Source organism: Coenobita brevimanus, chromosome 85, assembly GCF_032717465.1.
Source record: "Coenobita brevimanus isolate Jiangsu-jjx chromosome 85, ASM3271746v2, whole genome shotgun sequence".
Lineage (NCBI taxonomy): Eukaryota > Metazoa > Arthropoda > Malacostraca > Decapoda > Coenobitidae > Coenobita > Coenobita brevimanus.
The window spans coordinates 8,250,131-8,272,915 of NC_137038.1; the positions used below are offsets into that span (position 1 = coordinate 8,250,131).

At 43.1% G+C, this 22,785-nt stretch overlaps 1 protein-coding gene across 1 annotated transcript in view; it reads right to left on the reverse strand.

Annotated features, from left to right (window-relative positions):
- The window catches only part of LOC145410337 (eEF1A lysine and N-terminal methyltransferase), a 106,079-nt gene extending 83,760 nt beyond the window's left edge, over positions 1-22,319 (reverse strand). Inside the window, exons 1-4 of the mRNA XM_080280475.1 lie at positions 22,190-22,319; positions 14,794-14,916; positions 14,425-14,641; positions 5,472-5,593 (exon numbers count right to left, since the gene is read on the reverse strand). Of these exons, the coding sequence (XP_080136601.1) occupies positions 5,472-5,593; positions 14,425-14,641; positions 14,794-14,916; positions 22,190-22,281 (554 nt within the window). The 5' untranslated portion in view covers positions 22,282-22,319. The remainder of the gene's footprint in view (positions 1-5,471; positions 5,594-14,424; positions 14,642-14,793; positions 14,917-22,189) is intronic.
- Between the last annotated feature and the right edge of the window lie 466 nt (positions 22,320-22,785).

Below are 22,785 nucleotides of genomic sequence, written 5' to 3' on the forward strand. Positions count from 1 at the left end.
GAAGATAAAGATCGTGCATAGGAAGTGATGCAATCCTGGCAGCTGTGAAGGTTTATATGTTGTCCTGAAACTGACTGAGGAGCTTATAGGGCGTTATGTGGAGCGTCAGAGAAAGCAAACTCTCACTTTTACCCCTTTTTACCATTTTACCCCACGTATTTACCTCCACCTATACGCACCATCAGGTAAAACACTGACAGAGATATACCTGTTGTAATTAAAAACATCAGTGGTATTAAAAATGGCATTAACAAAAACAGAAGTTGGACTGGGTCAACACCACCTCCACTGAGTACCCTTTTGTTGATACGTAGCTCCATGGTATTTTACTCCCGCCCCCCAACCCATAAGTAGTAGTCAAAGTTTCGCCTTCTCGTATCATGTGGCCTTCGGGAGAGACGTTAGGCTGTATAGTTAGACTAAAATTTACGGGTGCGGCTGTTTTAGGGAACAAAATGGAGCGAAAATGTTTGCAAACCAGAAAAAAGGTACTCTTTCATCCGTGTGTTCTCCTGAGTTCCGTTTCACATTCTTCGTTCGGTATCGCTCTTCCCAACACATTTCGAACTGATTGAGCAGTTTAGCCATATGTTTAGTTTATCAGAAATGCGTTGGGAAATGCGATATCAAACGAAAAATGTGAAACTGAACGCTAACTCACGAGAACACACGGATTAAAGTAATTTTTTCTTGTTAGCACAAATTTTCGTTCAATTTCGTACTCTAAAACTGCCAGACCCATAAATTTTCTTCTAACCATATGGCCTAAGGTCTCTCCTGAAAGCCACATGATATGAGAGAAGGCGAAACTTGACAACAACATTGGGGTTGGGGGATGGGAGGAAAATACCGGGGAGCTACGTATCAACAATAGGGTACCCATCCCAACTTTAATTTTTGTTAATGCTATTTTTAATACCATTGATGTTTTTAATTACAACAGTTATATCTCTTTCAATGTTTTACCTGATGGTGGGTGCAAGTGGGGGTAATTTACGTGGGGTTAGGTGGTAAGAAGGGGTAAAAGTGAGAGTTTTGGAAAGTTGCCAGAACACATTGTACCATTATACATGTAAACATATTGTCTGAGTGACGCGGATTTGGGTACCACGGTCCTTGTCCAGTCCCTATTGCCCGCGGTACTCAAGGATTGAGTGTACTTCACTCACTAAACTTCCATCCTTACTCATCACAATAACCCAAGTACTTTGCATTCACATTTTCCATTTCCTCCTTATCCAACCTCATTGTACATTCAGTTACTTCATTTCTCTCGAAGACCTTCCCTCAAAAACCTTCTCTGTCTCCTTTCGAAGACATTCATCTTTAGATTCCATTTCTTAACACTCTCACAGACTCATTCACCAAGCCTTGCAGCTTCCCTTCATCTCACTTAACAACACAATATCATCTGCAAATAACAGTACAGGGAGTTTCCACACACTACCCTCTCTCATTAGGGTTGCTCCAACATCCACTGCCCTACCTTGTATCTCTTTAACACCCCCATCCATATACAGACTGAACAACCATGGAGACATGACACATCCATGTTTCAATCCAACTTTATTCACTCAGTTCACTGTCCACACACACTGCTACCTTGGCACCCTCATACATACTGTTCACAGCATTCAACAACTTCCCATTTACTCCATATATTCTTAATACTCTCTAAAATCCTTGTCTATCCATCCTGTCATATGCTTTCTTCAACTCCATGAAGGCCGCACACATTTTTCCCTTCACTAAAAAACTTTTCTACTAAAGACCTAAGAATGAATATCTGATCTACACAACCTCTTCCTTTCCTAAAAGGTCCCTGTTCCTCTCCAACTAACTCCTCTGTTATTTCCCTAACTCAGTCAATAAGTATCCTACCATATACTTTTCCTATTACACAAAGAAGACAAATGCCCCTATGATTACCACACACATTCTTTTCCCCTTTTCCTTTGTACAGGGAATAATTATACCTGACTTCTGATCCTTTAGGACTTTACCTTCCTCCCAGGTCAATCTGCACATATTCCACATTCATTCTACTATTATCTCTTCCCCATGCTTCAACATTTCATCAAAGACTCCATCAATTTCTGGGGCTTTCCCCATTTTGACTTTCTTCATTGCTTCCACAACTTCCATCCTACTGATTTCTTCCTCTTTTCTCACATCCCTCTTTCTCCCAGCCGTTCCCATGCCACTTGTAAACGTATTACTTTCATTCTCTATGTTCAACAATTCCTTAAACTGTTCTCTCCATCAAACACTTTTTCTCCCTTCTCCACTAGTATTCTACCATTTTTATCTTTTACTCCCCAACTAACTTCTTTAACACCCTGTCTAACTCACTTTACCTCTTTCCAGTATATTTTCTTACATTCCCTCCACTTTACATGCAAATTCTTTCCAAATTCCTCATCCACTCTCTTTTTATTCTTTCTTATTAATCTTTTCATTCTCTCATGCTCTCTAAATATAACTCTCTCTTCTGTCTCTCAACTTCCTAAACACCCTTGTTTCTCATCCACTCACTATATGCTTTCTCCTCTTGCTGCCACAGCCTGCCTCACCTCTTCACTCCACCATGCTGTTCTATGCACCCCCTTTCATTTTCTCTTCTTATTCTCTCTTACTATTCTTTTCATTCTCTCATCCTCTCTAAATATAACTCTCTCTTCTGTGTCTCAACTTCCTAAACACCCTTGTTTCTCATCCACTCACTATATGCTTTCTTCTCTTGCTGCCACAGCTTGCCTCACCTCTTCACTCCACCATGCTGTTCTTTGCACCCCCTTTCGTCTTCTCTTCGCCCCCCACACCGCCTGACATGCTGCACAGATTTCTTCTGTGAATATTTTGCATACACCTTCCACATCAACCATTTGCTCCAGATCATATCTACCCAAACACTCCTCCACTTTTCTCTTATATTCTGCCTTTTTCCATCCTCTTGTAACCTTTCCACTCTCCTTGTATGAACTACATCCTCCTGTCCTTTCCTACTTCTATTCCTCCATTTCATTTGAACCTTGACTTTCACCACCACCAAATGGTGGTCAGAAAGTCCACTCCCCCAGCTTCTATATGCTCTTGCATCCACTAAACACCTCTTCATTCTATCAACCACACACACATAATCAATCTTTGCCTTCTGTTCATTCAGTTCACCACCCACCCCTCTCATCACTCGTCACGTGTACCTGTGGATCATTTTGTGTCTGAAGAGGGTATTGGCTATCACCAACCCCCTCCTGGCACAAACATCCACTAGAGCACTGTCATTCTCATCCACTTCTGCAAGTACACCCCACTCACCAACTACTCCATCCACCTTCGCATTCTCTACTTTCCCATAATAATACAGTGGAATCTCATAAATCATGCATTTTAAAACAACAAACTCACAATACGCAGGAACACCATCCAACACTTTGCAATATCAGTAATGTAATTCGCGAAAATTATACGTAATTCGCCACAGCAACCTCGAAAGTGATGGTTTTCTGATGTTGTTCAACATCTGTTATGCTATGTTTGCACAAATGGTGGTTTCTTAATAAGTAAGGCTGTCTAAAAATTAGATTATCCTCTGCATCAGGTTGGCTAATTCTGAACCGTATAAAGATCTGGGACGACTTGCCAGATGATGCCAGATTGATTAACACCAGCAGTGTTTACTTATTTTGCCTGTGGTTTTCAACTTTGATGGTGTTTTGGTTGAATGTAAAGATTGTTGTTGTTCTTGATATTCATATCCGTGTTAAAGTTGTTTCCTCTGGGATATTATCTAGGCCTACCTCCCTATGTGGATGCAGGCCAAATAAAACTTGCCCAGCAAAGCTGACGACACTCAATCCATTTGCAGACCAGTTTGCTTTCTTCACTTTCATATCCAATAATTTCCTACTTGGTGGACCACAAGGGAGTCAGAGAAGTAACATACAAGGTCATGAGTGTTATTGTACCCAAATGCAGCACAATCAAACCATTAATAAGGACAAAATGCACCAGCAAAGAAAACACAGGACCCCCTGCAAATTTGCTGCAATCAACAGCTTGGTTTGTCAGCATTATAATTCAGCGATTATCTTAGTGTTTACGTATGTAGAGATGACAATTAAAACAGAAATCTTCAGTAGCTCAAATTAACAAAATTAAAGCATTATTTTGTTCATCAATCAATCATGTATCACAGCAGGTGACGAGATGTATTTTTAGACGAATCTACAGACTGCAGCTACCAACAGTTTGGTTTGTCAGCATTATAATTTGGCAATTATCTTGGTATTTACATATGCAGAGAAGAGGATTAAAACGGAAATCAACGGCAGCTCAAATTAACACAATTACAGCATTATTTTAGTCATCAACCAAACACAAATCACAGCAGGTGACGAGATATATTTTTACAAATCTGCAGTCAGCTGACTCAGCAAGTACCCGGGCTGTGAGGCGTTTGCACCAAACTGCCACTACACTGGCCGGCCAATCAACAAGCAGCTGAAAATTCTGGCTTTCCAGTCTCTCTGTAGAGTCTCTATCAGTTACTAAACCATCATATTCAAGCATAGCACTTACTCTATGCCAATTACAGCACTTCCCTTCCACATCAAGCATGAAGGGCATGCATGCGAGAGCCCTGCTGCCTGTCTCCTGCATTGTCTCCTCTTGGTGTGGTGTTCAAGAGGCTTCCCCCCACCCCCCATTTCCTCTGCCTGCCCAGTTTTACCAAGGTTGATCGTAAGCCTCCTAAGCCTACAACTTCTTTGAGGAAGGGGAAGAAACCAACATTAATTTACACCCAAAAGGTAGACGTAACAAAGAGGAACCCCCCCCCCCCATTCATTCAAGCAATGTCATCAGTCAGAGTCAGGTAAGGATCTTACAATACTGTTCATTTCTATTAAATGCTTTACTAATTTCTTTTCCACGTTGTTAGAATTCACTGCTGACCAGCGTAATGTCAGTTTGGGGGTAAGGGTGGCAACTTTTCCAAAATGACAGACACACAAGTAATTTTTTGCATAAAATTAGTTATTTCTAAATTGCGAAATTCTAAAATTGCAAGTGCCCAGTCTCATATGACCGCGATTTAGGCGATTCCACTGTATATTACTATTCTGAAGATTTGTTTATCCTGTAAACTGATTAATAACTGAAATCCAATGATGTTTAGGAGAGACTTTTTGAAATACATCATCAAATAAAATCCCTCATTAACTCTGGTACTTCACTCTCATCTTAAATGTCAGGACCAACCTGCCTAGCCCCAGGCTCCTACACTCCTCATGGGGCAATGTAGGACTGAATGATGGATGGATGGATGGAAACTCTGGTACTACAAGAGGGCTCTTATAAACTAAGTAAATTTGTCTGGATTTAGCAAGAATAACCAAAAAAATACATCACTGGGTTCATGGGGTTGAGATCCATTACAAATGTGGCCTCCAACCTACTTCTGCACTCACCTACACACTCTGACCATCCAACCACGCTGTGTGAACCAGTCTAGCATGTGTGCTACTATGTGCTCCTGAAGTAGGGATACACATATGAACCTTCCTCCTATGCGCAGCACTCTGCTCACCTCCTGTGGATAGATGAAGTGAGGAGTTTGGAACTTCATAACATTCCATTCTGTATCTGTGTCTACTGCCTCTTGCATTTCCTGTTCACCACTTTTTTTTTTCATCTTACTCTACATCCATATACTCCTCAACTATTGTATCTTAATCTAGGGTGACAACAGTTTGAAGGCAGTGCATTGATGTGTGTTGTACACAAGAGACAATTAACTCACACTGAGGGATATAAATTTCTACAGATTTCTGAGGATGCTTAAGCACTGTGGGCATGCATGAGGTGGTGTGCATGGGTAGGCTTAGGAGGATGGGACATATGGAAAGAATATGTGAGGATAACTGTGTAAAGTGCTACTGATTTGAATGTACAAGGGATAACTACTGCAGGCAGGTCATGCAAATCATGGAACAGGGTCCTTAGAAAGGACCTCAGAGTTATGGGATGTGGCCAGACTTCTGAAAGAGTACAGCTTGGAAAGCAACCACAAAAAATAAATCCTAAAAAAATAATCATCATCGTCATCATCATCCTGACATCCTTTCCCACCCTTAGGCAGAGTGAGGAGTAGCAATGTCTAGACAAGCCAAATTTGCCCAATCCAATGGGTCACATTTCCATTCACTTATCATTCAAGCCCCCAGAATCCTGACTCCATCGGATCTGCCAAAAACATTCACTATGTTCTGTAGCTTCACATAAACATATTTGATTGAGTCAATCCGGACACTGCCATGTTAAAAAGGGATGCCAAATCCCTAATAATGCACTTCTCCTCACAACATTCATCCAGCCAGCTCGATCTCTTGTCAGTTCCCTAGCTTCACCGACTTCCAAACCTCTCTTCCTCACACACTCATCCACCATATCTCTCCACTTTCTCCTTGGCCTACCTCACCTCCTCCCTCCTTCAAATTCGCTCAGATATACCTTTTTCACCATTCTATTGTTATCCATTCTCTCCACATGACCATAACATCTCAGTACACTCTCTTCGATTCTGGTGTCCACCGACTTCCTTACTCCACATCTTTCACGAATCACATTATTTCGTATCCTATCCACCCTCTGTACTCCACATACATTCCTCAGCAATCCCATCCCCACTGCTCTTACTCTTGACTTTTCATTTTCATGCCACACCATAGTCTCACATCTATATGTTAAACTTGGCACTAACACTCCTTCATGTAAACCTTGTGCAGCTGCAACACTCAAGCCTCTGTTTCTTATCAAGGCCTTCATTCCACCAGCTACTTTTCTTCCTTGTGTCACTCTACTTTCAACTTCTCTTGCACAATTTCCTCTCCTTTCCATCATTGTACCCAGGTATTTGAACTCTCACCAATTCCAGTCTCTCTCCGTTCACTGTAACATCGCACTGGGAGTCACCTTCTCTCTCAGTAACCATCACTTTACTCTTTTCTGCATTTACTCTCAAGGGACGACACTCACAGACATCAGCAAAACTCTGCACTAGCCTACCAAGTTCTTGTCCAGTACTTGCAAGCAGTACTGCACCATCAGCATACAACAAATTTGAGATATTCCATCCATCACCATTCATTACCAATGCCATCCCTCTCTCCACTACTCATGTTTTTATTTCTCTCATCACCTCATCCATATACTGTACATATAATGACTTCTGGGGGGAGGCGTGGCGGGGGTTCCGCCGGCATAGATCGTGGGTCCAGGGCAAGATGGGGCTCGGGCCTGTGCTAGAGGGTACAGGGCATTGCGGTTCCCAGGCTGCCGCTTCTGCCCAATAGAGAGGGGCCCAAACCTGGGAGTAGCGCCCCAGGAGGCTGCCCTATCAGTGGGTGTATAATGGCGGGATAGTTGCAGTGCCAAGGCGCGCTTGGAGGGTGTCCCTGCAGCTGTCCTGGCAGGGTGCCCCAAGGCCACTACCACAGCCACTGGTAAGCTGGTGGGCTAGGGGTCCCAGATCTATTGCCTGGACCTGGGACTGTGCAGTGAGTGGGACCTGTGCTATGTCTGTCCCCCTTTATTAATACTAAAGATGACAAAACAAAAAAGTTTCAAAACAAGCCTGAGGACAGTAAATCACCCATGGGGATGAGGGTGGGTTCATGGAATGTGGGAAGTTTGAGGGGAAGAGCGGGGGAAATCGTTGAGGCATTCAGTAGGAGGTGGGTGGATGTGGCGTGTTTGCAGGAAGTCCGGTACAGGGGTGGATCAGCCAGAATGATTGTTGGGAAGGACTGTTGCTATAAGTTGTTTTGGCAGGGGGGGACAGAAGGATATGGAGATGTTGGTGTGATGGTTGCGAAGAAATGGGTGGAATATGTTATGAATGTTTTGAGAGTAAGCGATAGGATATTGGTAGTGAAAATTCTGTTGGGTAAAAAGATAGCTGCGATTAAATTGGCATATGCTCCACAGGCGGGATGATGAGATAGTGATTTTGGGAGGGGACTTAAATGGTCATGTAGGTGAAGCAGCACAAGGTTATGAAGGAGTGCATGGGGGATGTGCGTATGGTTTAAGGAACGCAGAAGGGGAAAGGATACTCGAGTTTTGGGAGGAAATGGACATAATTGTGTACAACACATATTTTAGGAAAAGAGACAGTAGGTTAATTACATATAAGTCTGGGGGAAATAGCAGTCAGATAGATTATTTTCTGGTCAGGAGGGCCGATAGGAGGTTAGTGAGGGATGTTAAAGTTATAGGAAGTGAGGAGTGTGTGCAGCAGCACAAACTATTGATTTGTGATATGGTGCTTAAAGAACAAGTGATGAAAAAGAGGACTTATGTACCTAGGAGGAAAATATGGAAGCTGAAAAACCAAGTAAAGTAAGGGATGCCTTCTATAGCGAGTTGAGGAGAGTGGTGGCTGAACAGGGAGCTGTCGACAGAGGCATTAATGAACAGTACAGAGCCCTCAAGAACAATTTCTTGAGAGTTACTGATGTAACATGCAGTTGGACAAGAGGACCACCAAGACATAAAGTAACTTGGTGGTGGGATGAGGGTGTAGAAGCTGCAGTTAAGGAGAAAAAAAGGCTTTTCCGGGAATGGAAGAAGGGTGGTGGCAAAGAGGATTATTTGGCTGTCAAGCATAGGGATAGAAGAGAGGTATACAGGGAAAGTCTGAGTCACAGAGACTATTACTTGATAACCTAAATCATGGGGAAAGGAAAAATATGATATTTAGGGTGGCAGGTCAAGTGAAGAGGGATAATTGGGATATTATAAGTGAGCAGTGTGTGAAGAATGATGAAGGAAGGGTAGTGGTGAACAGTGAGGATATTAAAGATGCATGGAGAGAGCATAATAACTGGTTGATGAATGAGGAGTCTGACTGGGACAGGGAAAGTTTGGAGCCAGCAGATCCAGTGTCTGGCCATTGGCCTTTGATTGATACTGCTACTGTGAGTGAGGCAATAGGTAGGATGAGGGTGGGGAAGGCAGCAGGTGTGTCTGGGTTATCTGCCGAAATGTTGAAGGCCTCAGACGATATAGGGGGTGAGTTTAGTCACTGACCTAATAAATAGGATTATTTATGAGTGTGTTGTCCCAGATGACTGGCTGAAGAGTGTAACTGTAAATGTGTATAAAGGGAAGGGTGATGCCCTGGAAAGAGGAAATTATAGAGGTATAAAGCTTTTAGATCAGATAATGAAGGTAATGGAGAGAGTTTTAGAAGGTATGATTAGAGAAAGAGTGAATATTGATGAGATGTAGTTTGGGTTTATGCCAGGCAGGGGGACCACTGATGCTATATTCATTGTTTGACAGCTTCAGGAAAAATATATTGGTAGGAGAAGGGATCTGTATTTTGTTTTTGTTGATTTGGAAAAGGCCTTTGACAGAGGCCTTTGACAGAGTCCCTAGAGAGGGGGTGAAGTGGGCAATGAGAAAGCTTGGCTTGGAGGAGTGGCTGGTTAGGGTGGTTATGGCTATGTATGTGGGTGCTCACACCCAAGTAATAGTGAATGGAGATTTGAGTGATGAGTCTTCCGTGAATGTTGGTGTGCATCAGGGGTCAGTCTTGAGTCCCATGTTGTTTATCATGGTACATGAAGCCTTTTCACGTGACTTTAGAAACGGACTCCCGTGGGAGTTGTTGTATGCTGATGATTTGGTGTTGGTTGCAGAGATCGAAAGGGAGGCGGAGGAAAGGTTTAGGAAGTGGAGAGATGGTATGTGGCACAAGAGTTTAAGGGTAAATGCAGATAAAACAAAAGTGATGATATCTAGGGCTGGTGGCGGTACTGTCAAAGACGAGGGAGAGTGGCCATGTGCAGTTTGCCACAAGGGCGTGGGAAGTAATTCCATCTTGTGCGGTGTGTGTGATAAATGGGTGCATAAGAGATGTAGTGGTATCAGAGGTAGACTGCGAGATAATGCTGATTTATGTGTACGGCGTGTCGGGGTGAGCAGGTGGAGATTGTCAGATGTGAAAGGATTTAACTTGCTGGTGAATCTCTTGAGTGTGTGGAAGAGTTTTATTATTTGGGAGACATGTTGTGTGCTGGAGGTGGGGCTGGAGCTAGCTCTGTGGCTAAGGTGAGAAGTGGTTGGAAGAAGTTCAGGGAGCTCTTGCCTCTCCTGACATTGAGAGGACTCTCCCTACATGCTAAGGGGTCTTTGTATGCAGCATGTGTTAGGAGTGTAATGCTGTATGGTTGTGAGACTTGAGCAGTGAAGGAGGAAGATATTCGACGGCTCAGACGTACAGAAATGACAATGATTAGGTGGATGTGCAGTGCGTCCCTGCGTCCAAGGCCTGGAGGGGCTGGGTTTACGATGGAAGAGTTGAGAGGTAGGATGGGACTGGAGTGTATTGGTGTTGTGATGGGGAGGGGTAGATTGAGATGGTTTGGACATGTGGAGAGGATGGGGGATGATAACTGGGTAAGGAAGGTGAGAAGTGTTAATATTGGGGGTGGGGTTATGAGGGGTAGACCGAGAAAGACATGGGACGAGGTATTAACCCTTTAACCGCAGGCTTGATTTGCTTTTTCTTGCGGCACCCGCAGGCATATTCGCGCTCCGACAGACTCTCTAAAAATATTTGCCAAAAATCAGTTATTAGTCCTAGAATATTAAAATCACATACGCTTAGGGCACGTACCTTCAGCTTTCTCCTGGGGTGTTTGTTGAGCCTTCGTCGAGTACCATAGGACTTGTGGAGACCTCTGAAGTTGGGTAACGAAGTCTCCACTTTACACTTCCTGACAACCCGTAATATGATTAACACAGCCTGATATTATCACTAGAAACACTATTCTGTGATTCTCAAATAGTTTGGAATCCATATTCAAAAAAAAAAAAAAACTGAAAGCAATGAAAATTACGAGGGTGTATGACCTTCCCACTTGCGCTAGTTCGCCGCTGGTGTTGTCATTTATTATTCATAAAAACACTCACAGTTTATATTTCTATTACTATATAGCACTTATATATGTCTACAGTCTTTATCCATAAGTTTCCTTCAGTAATAGTAGTTTATTGTCACTGTAGGCATTCAATTTCTTTCAGTAAAATACGTAGCATTCACTTTCTCGTCCTGTATACTAGCATTGAGAGTGAATGTCACTTTCACCTTCACTCTCATAACTCATAGTATTCATACATGCTAGAGTGAAACTTTCACTTTCATTACTCCTAGTATATATACTCGTATTCTTATAATACTACTCATTTACATTTCTGTTTACGTTCTCTATTTTATTTACATTATTTACATTTCTATTTTATTTACACTGTGTTATGCACTGTCACTTGAAGTAACTTATAAAACTATTTTCCACTGTTCACTTATATTTACATTCACTGCTTTACTTGCTGTTTACACATTATTTACAATTCCACTTGCACTGCTTTACTCACCAGAAAGATCGTAGTCACTCTCTTTCAATTGTCAACCCTTTACCTCTTTCCACACGAGGTTTAGTAGGGGGTAAAGGTCACAGGGCCCTTTGGATGGGGCTGAAAAGTGGCTGAAGTTAGCAGGAGAAAACAGACGTACCTTCACCTTGGAAGATGACATTGAACTGACAGGGGTGGGCCGGGGTGGCCTACCTAGGGAAATGCATTACTGCCAATGTCAGCCTCTTGACAGCTGTTAATATATAGCAGTGAAATGATTGGCAGGAAATCTAGACAATACATTATAAATTAGGTAGTTCCAGGTGAATGTAAATATCACTTAGGCTTCTCCCTTCCCTCCTTATATATATTTTTAGTATGAGAATAGATTATATGGCATATTTCAAGGGGAAATAAACAGCGAAAATTATCGAACGAGTGCACGTGAGGTGTTGTCAGGTGATAAGTAGCCAATTCCAGGTGTATGGCACTCTCACTTACCTTATTTCTTTTTGGTATATATTATTTGGTATAAGAATAGGGCATAGAGCTTATTTCAATGGATGAAATCAGTGGAAAATTCCAGGGAAGACTTACTTAGCACAGCACGGCCGGGCAGGCGAGAGGAGAGGGTAATGGAGGGAAGGTAGGGAGGGGAGTCAAGAACGGGGAGAAATGGCTAAATTGTCAACAATGGATGGGAGTACAGATGAGATTAGGAGTGCTGACTAGTGTTGGACATTGGCAGTACTGATAGATGATACAAGATACCACTTGAAAGCCTGGGGGAATTCAAAATAACACAGAATCGCGAATGTGACGCACCGAGGTATGATCCCTTGCTCCCAAGCGTCACGAAAGTGACGCCCCGCGGTTAAGGGGTTAAGTGTGATCTCAGGGTTAAGGGACTGAACAGGGAGGCTGCAATGGATCATGCAGTGTGGAGAGCTGCCATTAGGTGACCAAGGCCGACACATGCAAGCATGTTGGAGCCTTTAAAAATGAAACGAAACGAAACGAAATTAATACAACACACAACCTTGTCGCACACCCACACCGATCGTGAACCATTCACTTAGATGTCCATTAACCCTTACACATGCTTCACTAGCATCATAAAAACTCATGACAGCACCTAGCAGCTTACCATCTACACCATACATATGCAAAACTTTCCACAATCCTTCTCTGCCCACTTTGTCATATGCTTTTTCCAGATCCATGAATGCCATAAACACCTTATGGTCCTTCTCACAAGCCTTCTCGGCTATGTCTCACTGCATGCATTTGATCCACACATCCCCTGCCAACAGTTAGATAGACAGATAGATCCTCTGCCACTCCTAAAGCCACCCTGCCCATCACTCACTAGGAATTCTGATATCTCTCTTACTTTCTCTATAATAATTCTTCCACATACCTTCCCTACCACACTCAATAACCTTATACTACGATAATTCTTGCACTCACTTCGCTCACCTTTATTTTTGTACACGGGTACAACCACAGCCTTCTTCCACTCTGCAGGCACAGTTTCACTCTTCCATGCCTTCTTACATATCCCCAACAAGCACTTCATTCCACTCTCTCCACTACACTTAAGCATCTCTGCATACACCCCTTAAACCCAGCTGCTTTCCTATTTTTCAGCCACTACAAAGCATTCTTCACCTGTGAGAGTGTCACTTCTCCTGGCACTGCATTCCTTCTCTGCACACCCCCATAACCAATCCCGTTTACAGCCACTCTGCTCTCTCTATTCCCATTCATCAGGCTTTCAAAATATTCTTTCCATCTGGTCCTTACTTCAACCCCTTGGGTTAATAATCTACCACCTACATCCTTCACACCATCACATTTCTTTCCGCTTTAGCTTCTACATTTCCACACCTCTTCCCAGAGTAACTTCCTATTTTCAAAGTAGTTCACATTCATTTCTCTTCCTAGATCATCATTTACCTCCTCCTTCTTCCTCTTCACTAGTCTCTTTATGTGTTTCTTGCTCTCAATATATATTCAGTTCTTATTTCAACTGAACCCCTGTCCTCTAACCACTTAAGCCACTTCTTCCTCTTTTCCTCCACCATTCTCTTTTACTCTTGCCACACCACACACCGCTTTAGCAATCCTAACTATCCAATCCCTATATGCATTCCACTGGCTGTCCAGATCCATTTCATTCCAAATCACTAATTCTAACTCCTCTTCTACTGTACTTTGGTCCTGTAATCATCTGCCATTTCTTTAATCCTCAGCTTCTCAACTTTAAGTCAGTCTCCCTGACTGCTCCTCTCTCTCCTGATGCACCTCACTCCTCTCAGCTTGAGCTTGCATACCACAATCATATGATCTGACAGACCTCCACATCGTCCACTCATGGCCCTCATATCAGCAACCATTCCCAGCACTGATTTCTCTACGAGCATGTAATCAATCAGGCTTCTTATTTTATGTGCATCTTTGTGTGTGAAATACGAGTTACTAACGCACAACCTCCTCTCCCGATGCATATCCTTTAGTCGCTTCCCATTATCATTTTCTCCTGGTACTCCATAACAAATAAATGCATGAATAAATCAGTAAAATAGAATAAATCCTTTACAAAATATATATATATATATATATATATATATATATATATATATATATATATATACTGCAAGATGCTGCATTCAGTGGGGAGTGATGTTGGCAAAAGGTCTACCATACAACTCTATCATTACTTAAAACCAACACGTCTATCTATCTGTCTATCTATTGCCAGATGCCTCAATCCCGTAAGGGATGGCCACAAACAAATCGTCTCCACGTCACCCTGTCCAATGCCCCTTCATTGCCTTGCTCCCAGCTCACATCCCCCCCTCTCACATACCTCTCCACTTCATCCTTCCATCTCATCCTCAGCCTCCCCCTTCCCCTCCCTCCTCCACCTCACTTGCATACACTCTCCTCGTTAGTCTCTAGCTCTCCATCCTCTCCACATGGCCAACATGTACTTACATCAAAATATTTACCCACAGTAGCAACAACATCTGCTGATCCATCTGTAAACATGGCGTCCAGGGCTGCCTTGTCTAGGACGCAGCTGAATTCCCCATCTTGTGATTCTAGTCCTGTAAGATCCATAACACACCACTGCATCCCAGGGCAGGTTGATCCATGGAGTTCTTCCATACGTCGGATCACTATCTCACTGTTATCGACATTGGTTATTGATCTGAAATAATTGAGAATCAGCTGAATATGGTAAGCTAATACAACCAGTGCTTTTAGACTGGTATTGGGTTCTTCTTCTCTTGTCAAAATTACCCCATTTTACAGTATCCCATGGGAGCATTTCCCAAATTAATTCATTTTCAGGGTACCCACCTGTATCCAACCTTATACATGTCTGCACTGAGGGTAGAATTGCCACATCCTGCCACCAGGATGTTATCTTGCAGCTTGACATATTTGTGTAACAGTCCACACAACTCTGCATACTCTCCATACCTGATGAAAAGATGTCCATACTGTATACAGGCTAATGAGATGGAGCTATGAATTTTGAAACTGAACGATGAGAGGTAACTGACATGAACAGAAACTCTCTTTCTTCCTTCCTTCCTCCCCTGTCTTTCTTTCCTCTTCCTTCTGTCTATGGGTTACTCTATATTGTGGACGAGCCAAATGGTTTCCTGTACATCAGGAAACCATTTACTACCCCGGGTGGTAAGCACATAACCAAATTATGGCGCCTGGTGGTTTAGTGGGCAGTTAAGGCACTCCAATTGGATTGAGTCAGTGCAGGTTTATATCCAAGTAGCTGGGGTTTATTGCTCATGTAGTGCCACTCAGGAAGGAGTAAGGCTGGTCACTCTCATCTTAAATGTCAGGACCAACTTGCCTAACCCCAAGCTCCTATGCTCCTCATGGGGCAACACTGGATTAGATGATGGATGGATGGATGAATGTTGAGAGGATGGATTTTACTGAGCACTCTCATACCTACTTTTTTGTTTTCCTGTTCCTGTTTCTATATCCCTTCCGACCAATCTTTGCCACTTCACTTTGTTAAACGCTCTAACATGCTATGACAGGTTAGCCTTGGTCACCTGCTGGTGGCACCCCATGTTGCTCATCTCTAGCAGCCTTTCAGAGTCATAGTCGGAAAGCATAGCCCAGGTGGAGATCTATCTTTTGTGTGTGTGTGTGTGTGTGTGTGTGTGTGTGTGTGTGTGTGTGTGTGTGTGTGTGTGTGTGTGTGTGTGTGTGTGTGTGTGTGTGTGTGTGTGTGTGTCCGACTCTGGGCATAGGCTTCACAGCCTGCTCTCAAGGCCCAGTAGTCCTCCTACATACCATACACATCTACACGTCACCACTTCGGCGCTAACACCCACCATCCATATTGAATACATGCTAGTACACCAGTCCTGTCTCATGCAGGACTGGTGTACTGGTATTAGCAGGGGTATATTTACGACATGTCGGTGGGTCTTCTGGTAGATCAGTAAAGTCTGCTTTTTTATTAAATTCAAATTCCATAAACTGTTCCCTGCCCCCGTGGGGATTTGAACCTGGGTTCGGTAGGACTGCAGGCCACCTCTCTACCAACTGAGCTACCGCCTCCCCTCTATCTACAGTATTTATTGCCTATTGCCAGATGCCTTAATCCCTTATACGGGGTGGCCACAACCAAACTGCCTCCACGTCACCCTGTCCCCTGCCATTTCACTGCCCTGCTCCCAATTCACACACCCCCTCTCTCATATACCTCTCCGCTCCATCCCTCCATCTCATCCTTGGCCTTCCCCTCCCTCTCTCCCCCTCCACCTCACTCACATACACTCTCCTCATCAGTCTCTCACTCTCCATCCTCTCCACATGGCCAAACTACCTCAATGTGTTTCTCCTAATGCTCCCTATCACATCCACATCCACACCACAATGCTCCTTCACATCCTCATTTGTCAGTCTGTCTTTCCATGTGACTCCACAGGCTCCAGGTGAAGGAGATACATCTCCTAAAGTTCGCCACTAAGTAGCTTGGGTAAAGTTTTCCAGTCACAAGCCCTTGTTGGCTCCAAACCCTGTGTTGTAGTAGGGTACGATGTGTGGTGTGTCAAGTGCATGTAGTGTTGTGTACTGCGGACAGTTAGAGAAGTTTACTGTATTTGGGGGAGTATGGTGGCCTACTCACAATGTTAAGTGACACTGAAAAACATCAGGAAAGAAGGACAGTCATGAGACAGACTTGGAGGCCAGTGAAATGGGAGCTCCAGCTCTCCCTATCACTAGCTTGCCCATCCTCCTCGAGAGATACGTCTGGATTGCCTGAGCTACAGCTTGATGTGTACCTACATAGGCTACAACATGATAATATCATCAGTACAGTACCATATTCACTATTAAAGAGCTACTACTTCTGAGGGGAAAGAAAGAAAAAACACACACACACACAAAAAAAGTAAAATCCCAATGTGTATGAATGAATACAGTAAACCCTCAATTATCCGTCATTATAATATCCGGCCCAATGCAATGTCTGGCACTGCTGGCTCAGCTCTATTAAAGCAACATCTGGCAACAAAACAGGACGCAACCAGCAGTTCTATGCAATTTCCAGCTTCAAGGTGTATCAGTCAGTTCATAAACGGAAGCCATCCATTACTGTTTTACAGTATTTTATCATTACCTTACCCGATTGTATTTTATGCATAACTATCATCTATTACTCCTGGGAAAGTTTTTAAGAATGAGGATTAAGACGGACAATAATGCAATACCTGGCTCAACGCCGAATATTAAGCCGATGTGGGGTACTATGCATTATCCAGCATTTTGTATTAACCAGTGTAGGGCTTGGCTGAACTACACTGGATAATTGAGAGTTCACTGTATTATCTTCCCTTCCCTTATCTACCTTAACCTTGATCACTCTACCTACAAGAATTCGTGGTTAGTAGTTATTACCATGGCATGTATGAGATCTGATCAAATGTACTGTAGCTGACTTTAGCTGATGGGAAAAAAAAAAAAGCTTACTTACTGAGTTCAGACTTTAATCCCTTTCAAAGCACAGTACGTCCCCCTAGTACACGCCTATATGGGCAGCAGAGGACGTCACATACTAGGAATTCACGTACAGTGAATACATAAACTTAAGGGAAAAATTACATATGGGCGGCACCCCCCTTCATGAGCAACCCTTGAGATGCCTTTCAGACCTAAGTATTGTACTGTACTGGGAAACTAAGACATATTACCTAAGATAAAGTAAAACAACAAGATTATCGCTTTACTAGGTAAATCAACAAGGATATGGCTTAAGTAACCAACAAGAATATGGCTGCCTACCTTAACCCAAGAGGACAACAGGCTTGATCGAGGTAAGAAGAGGATCCAAGGCAGGATGAGGCACCTAGTGTGCATCTCCTGCATCACCCATCACACCACCCAAACACCACCTTCCTCACCACTTTCGTCACCAGCACTTTCGACACTTTCACAACCTAATGCACTCACTTCGCTCATAAATCTTTCAAAGTCTATTTGTGACACCTCAGACATCGCATCATCCTCTAGATCCTCCTCAGGATATGGCTCTTCTGATGTTGAAGGGAGTGATTCCTCACTTCGTTCAATCCAAAGGAAACGGGTGATGAGGGTTTGCTTCTGTCTGTTTACTTCCTGGTTGTGCTTGTCAGTGTAGTAGCGGAAGATTCTGTACAGTGAAGACATCACCTCCTCCACTTGCAACTGAGAGCGTTCGATGTCCTTGAATTCTTAAATTTATCAAGGGCACACAGTACCCTGCTTATCTTCATCATGGTCAAATCTTCACTCTCCATCACTGGTGTTGCTGCCTTTTCTGCTGCTATCTCCTGCTCTATGTTGGCCTCGTCCACTCTCTGCACAAGGTGGGCGGAGCATAAGTAACTGTTATTGCTTCTTGGGGTGGCAATGTCGCGTACTCAGGGTAACCCCAGATTTGGGCCACTCTTTACTGCCCGTCTTGCTTACAAGGAGTTCAATTCACGTACTAATAAAAAATACACTAAAATAAAAAAAAAATAGGTCCTCGAGTACACGGAGGATCACGTACTTGGAACTTGCATACTGTGGGGATCTACTGTAAGCCCCTTGGGACAACACACTTAGCCCAGCAGTCCTTCCATTGCTGGAAACATTTTGGAAAGTCAGTTTTGGGGATTGAAAACAAAAGCTTTGTCATATTTCTCTTTATCTCATTTGTGTCCTGAAGTCTCAAATCCTTCTGCAGCATTTTCAGTTTAGGAAATTGACAAAAGTCACAGGAAACCATGTCAAGAGAGTATGGAGCCTGCTGGACCAGCGTGATCCTGTATTTGGCCAAAAAATCCACAAGCGACAAGAGTTATGGGAAGTGGAGGACTGCTGCAGCTCCAACACAACAATGCTCCAGCCCATGCATCCCTTCTCATCCAAGGGAGTTTTTGGCCAAACAAAGGATCACACAGGTTCAGCAGGCTCTCTACTGTCTTGACATGGCTCCCTGTGACTTCTAGCTATTTTCTAATATGAAGATGCCACTGAAGGGTTCAAGATTTGAGGACACAAATGAGGTAAGTGATGCCTGCAGTTAAGCTACGTTAGGTTAGGTTTAGTTAAACTGTATGGTTAGGACTGTCACTTCCACCATTACGCCAACGAATCAAACAAGACTTGACACAGCGGAACATAGCTAAAAACAGGTAAATAGATTTAACAAGAAATGTTTCTTTACCACCCCAGAAATCTATCTATCTATTGCCAGATGCCATAATCCCGTACGGGGTGGCCCTTTGACTTTGAGTTATTTGTTTTACAGGGAGGGGCATTAACCCTCCACCAACCCACTTGCTGACACGTAGGAAGCACGTATGGTTTAGTTATATGGTTACCACCCACCATTGTAAATGGTTTCTTGGCTTACAGGAAACCATTTGGCTTGTCATTCAATGTGAAGCCACCTGTAAAGGAAAGAAAAGCAATAAGTGAAAGGAAAGATGGGAGAAATAGGAACAGAGGAGGGCAGGGACAAAAAAGGAATGGGCAGCAATACATCTAGTGAGTGGATGATGGTCACCACCGCCTACCACTAACCCCAGAAATCCATCCATCCATCCATTGCCAGACGCCATGTATCCCAAATGGGGTGGCCAAGGGCTTAGAGTTAATTGTTTTACAGGGAGGGGCAGAAAAATATAAGACTATCAGGAAGAACTGATTTGGTAAGGTGCTACTACTGCTTAAAGTATTGTGTATGTTCACCCACCGTACAACAAAATCAAAATAAAGGGTTGTGCTGGTTACAAAAAAATAAATAAATAAATAAAATAAAAAGTAAAATAATCCAAGTGCAGTAAATATTTCCTTTAATGCCGTTTCGTATTTCTGGTGTTTTTTTTGTTCCATTTGAGTTATTTTTTGGTTCATTTGAGTGCTCTGAGGCCTCATTTGTTGTGCAAATGAAGCATAACTATAAAACAGTATGACTATGACAATCTGATCAGAAATATTAGTAACGGTTGAAGGGATTGGCCTAATCTAAGTGTAACTAAACTTAACCTAACCTAGCTTAACTGTACGGTACCTAATAATTTAATCTACCCTAACCTAATCTAACCTAACCTAACACGACCCAGCCTAACCTAACCCAGCATCCAGTTGGGAAGTTGGGAAAGGAAATCCACCTGTCAGTATGCTGAGCAAGATTCGGTAATATTCATTGGCACACAAAGAGACTGGTGAAGGAGAGTAAGAAGAAAGTGGATGAAGAGTTTGGGAGGAATCTGAGTGTGGAATGGAGGGAGAGTAAGAAATTGTTTTGGAAGGAGGTAAAGAAAGTAAGGCAGTGTGAAAGGGGAAATAGTAGGGGAGTGAAAGATAGGAATAATAGATTGTGGGTGGAGAAGAGAAAGAAATGGAGGAGATGGAAGGAGCACTTTGAGGATTTGTTGAATGTAGAGAGTGAGAGCAGTGTGAGTATAAGTGGTTGGGGAATGGCTGGGAGAAGAAGAGTTGAGAGGAGGGAGGAAGAGATCAGCAGGTCGGAAGTAGTGGAAGCGATGAAGAAGATTAAGCTGGGAAAGGCTCCAAGAATTGATGGAGTGTGTGGTGAAATGCTTAGGTATGGGGGTGAGATTGTTGTGGATTGGATATGGAAGTTGTGTAGATTGGCTTGGGAAGAGGGAAGGGTTCCAGGGGACTGGATATCAGGTATAATTGTTCCTCTGTACAAAGGAAAAGGGGAGAGAGAAGTATGTGGTAACCATAGGGGTATTTGCCTTCTTAGTGTGACTGGTAAAATATATGGTAGAATACTCATTGATAGGGTTAGGCATATGACAGAGGAGCTAGTTGGAGAAGAACAAGGGGGATTTAGGAAGGGAAAAGGGTGTGTAGATCAGATATTTGTTCTAAGATGTTTAGTGGAGAAGTATCTAGAGAAGGGAAGGAAAGTGTATGCTGCCTTCATGGACTTGGAGAAAGCTTATGACAGAATAGATAGGCAAGGTATGTGGAAGGTATTAAGAATATATGGAGTGGAGGGGAAATTGTTGAGTGCTGTGAAGAGTATGTACGAGGGAGCTAGGGCTACGGTGCGAGTGGATGGTGAGCTGAGTGAGTTCTTTGATCTCAATGTGGGACTGAAACAGGGGTGTGTAATGTCTCCATGGCTGTTTAATATATATATGGATGGGGTTGTAAAGGAGGTACAAGGTAGGGCAGTGGATGTGGGGGTGGCCCTAATGAATGAGGGTGAGATTTGGAAGCTTCCGGTGTTGCTGTTTGCTGATGATACAGTATTGTTGTGTGAAGATGAATGGGAGTTGCAAGGTTTGGTGAATGAATTTGGGACAGTGTGTAAGAGGAGGAAGCTGAAAGTTAATGTAAACAAAAGTAAAGTTATGGTGTTTGAGAGGAATGAAGTCACAGAGTGTGCAGTGAGGTTGGATGGTGAGGATATGGAGAATGTGAGTGCATTCAAGTACTTGGGTAGTGTGATGAGTAAGGATGGAACTTTGGGGGATGAAGTACGTGAAAGGGTACAGCAGGGAAGAAAGGTTGTTGGTACACTGAAAGCAATGATGAGAAATAGGGAGGTGAGTATGGAAGTTAAGAAGTCACTGCATGATGGTATTGTGATCCCTACCCTGACGTATGGAAGCGAGGCGTGGACATTGCAAGAGGGGAACAAGTCAAGAGTGAGAGCAGTGGAAATGAGTTACTTGAGAGGAGCATGTGGAGTGACGTGGAGGGACAGGTTGACGAATGAAGAAGTGAAGGAACGTTTTGGGGTAGATGTGGATGTGGTTGAAAAGATTAGGAGAAATACACTGAGGTGGTTTGGACATGTGGAGAGAATGGAGAATGAAAGACTGACTAAGAGGGTGTATGAAGGTGAGGTGGAGGGAGGGAGAGGGAGGGGTAGACCGAGGATGAGGTGGAGGGAGGGAGAGGGAGGGGTAGACCGAGGATGAGGTGGAGGGATGGAGTTGAGAGGTATATGAGGGAGGGGGGGGTGAGTTGGGGGGAGGGGAGTCAAATGGTGGGTGACAGAGTGACTTGGAGGTGTTTTGTCTGCGGCCACCCTTTGCGGGATTAGGGCGTCGGGCTATAGATAGATAGATAGATAGACACAAAACACATACAAACATACACTATATGATAGCACAAATCCACTGGGTATGGTATGATTGCCCGCTAAAGAAACGCCGGGTAAAGGAAATAAAATAAATACCCCAAGTGTATCCATACATACCATTCAAACGCCTTATCTCCTCTTTTAGCAAAGAATGTATTCCAATACTGCTTTGAACTGAAGTCATGGAACGTCTTAGGCAGCAAACTCATATTTGCAGTCTGTACCTTTTACAACAATAAATATTTCAATTCAGTTCTTTAGCAAAATCGACTCCACATGCCTTGCGACCTTCTACTACAACTTCAGTTTTCCCATTCACAGTCCAGGTTTCGGGACAATTCGCCGTCAACCGTCAGGTCAATTAGCAGTCACAACAATAACAAAACAATTCGCCGTCAGGACGATTCCCCGTCATTTATTTACATACTATAATAGTTTTTTAAATATACGAGTTTTAAAAGTGGTGGTAGTGGTTTATTGTTTTTATAATAAATGTAGTGACATCTGTTGAGTGTTGAGGCTCAGCCATAATCTTTCCCCACGGTTTGCGTCCACTATGGCTGATCAGAATAACACGTTGGATATTGTCATTTGAGATGAATATATACTTGTACCTCTTCAGAGTCGTTTTAAAATATACCAAGGATGTTGTAGTACCAATGAAAATTAATGAAGACAGTTACGGGTGACGCTAGAATATAATTCAAAGTCGA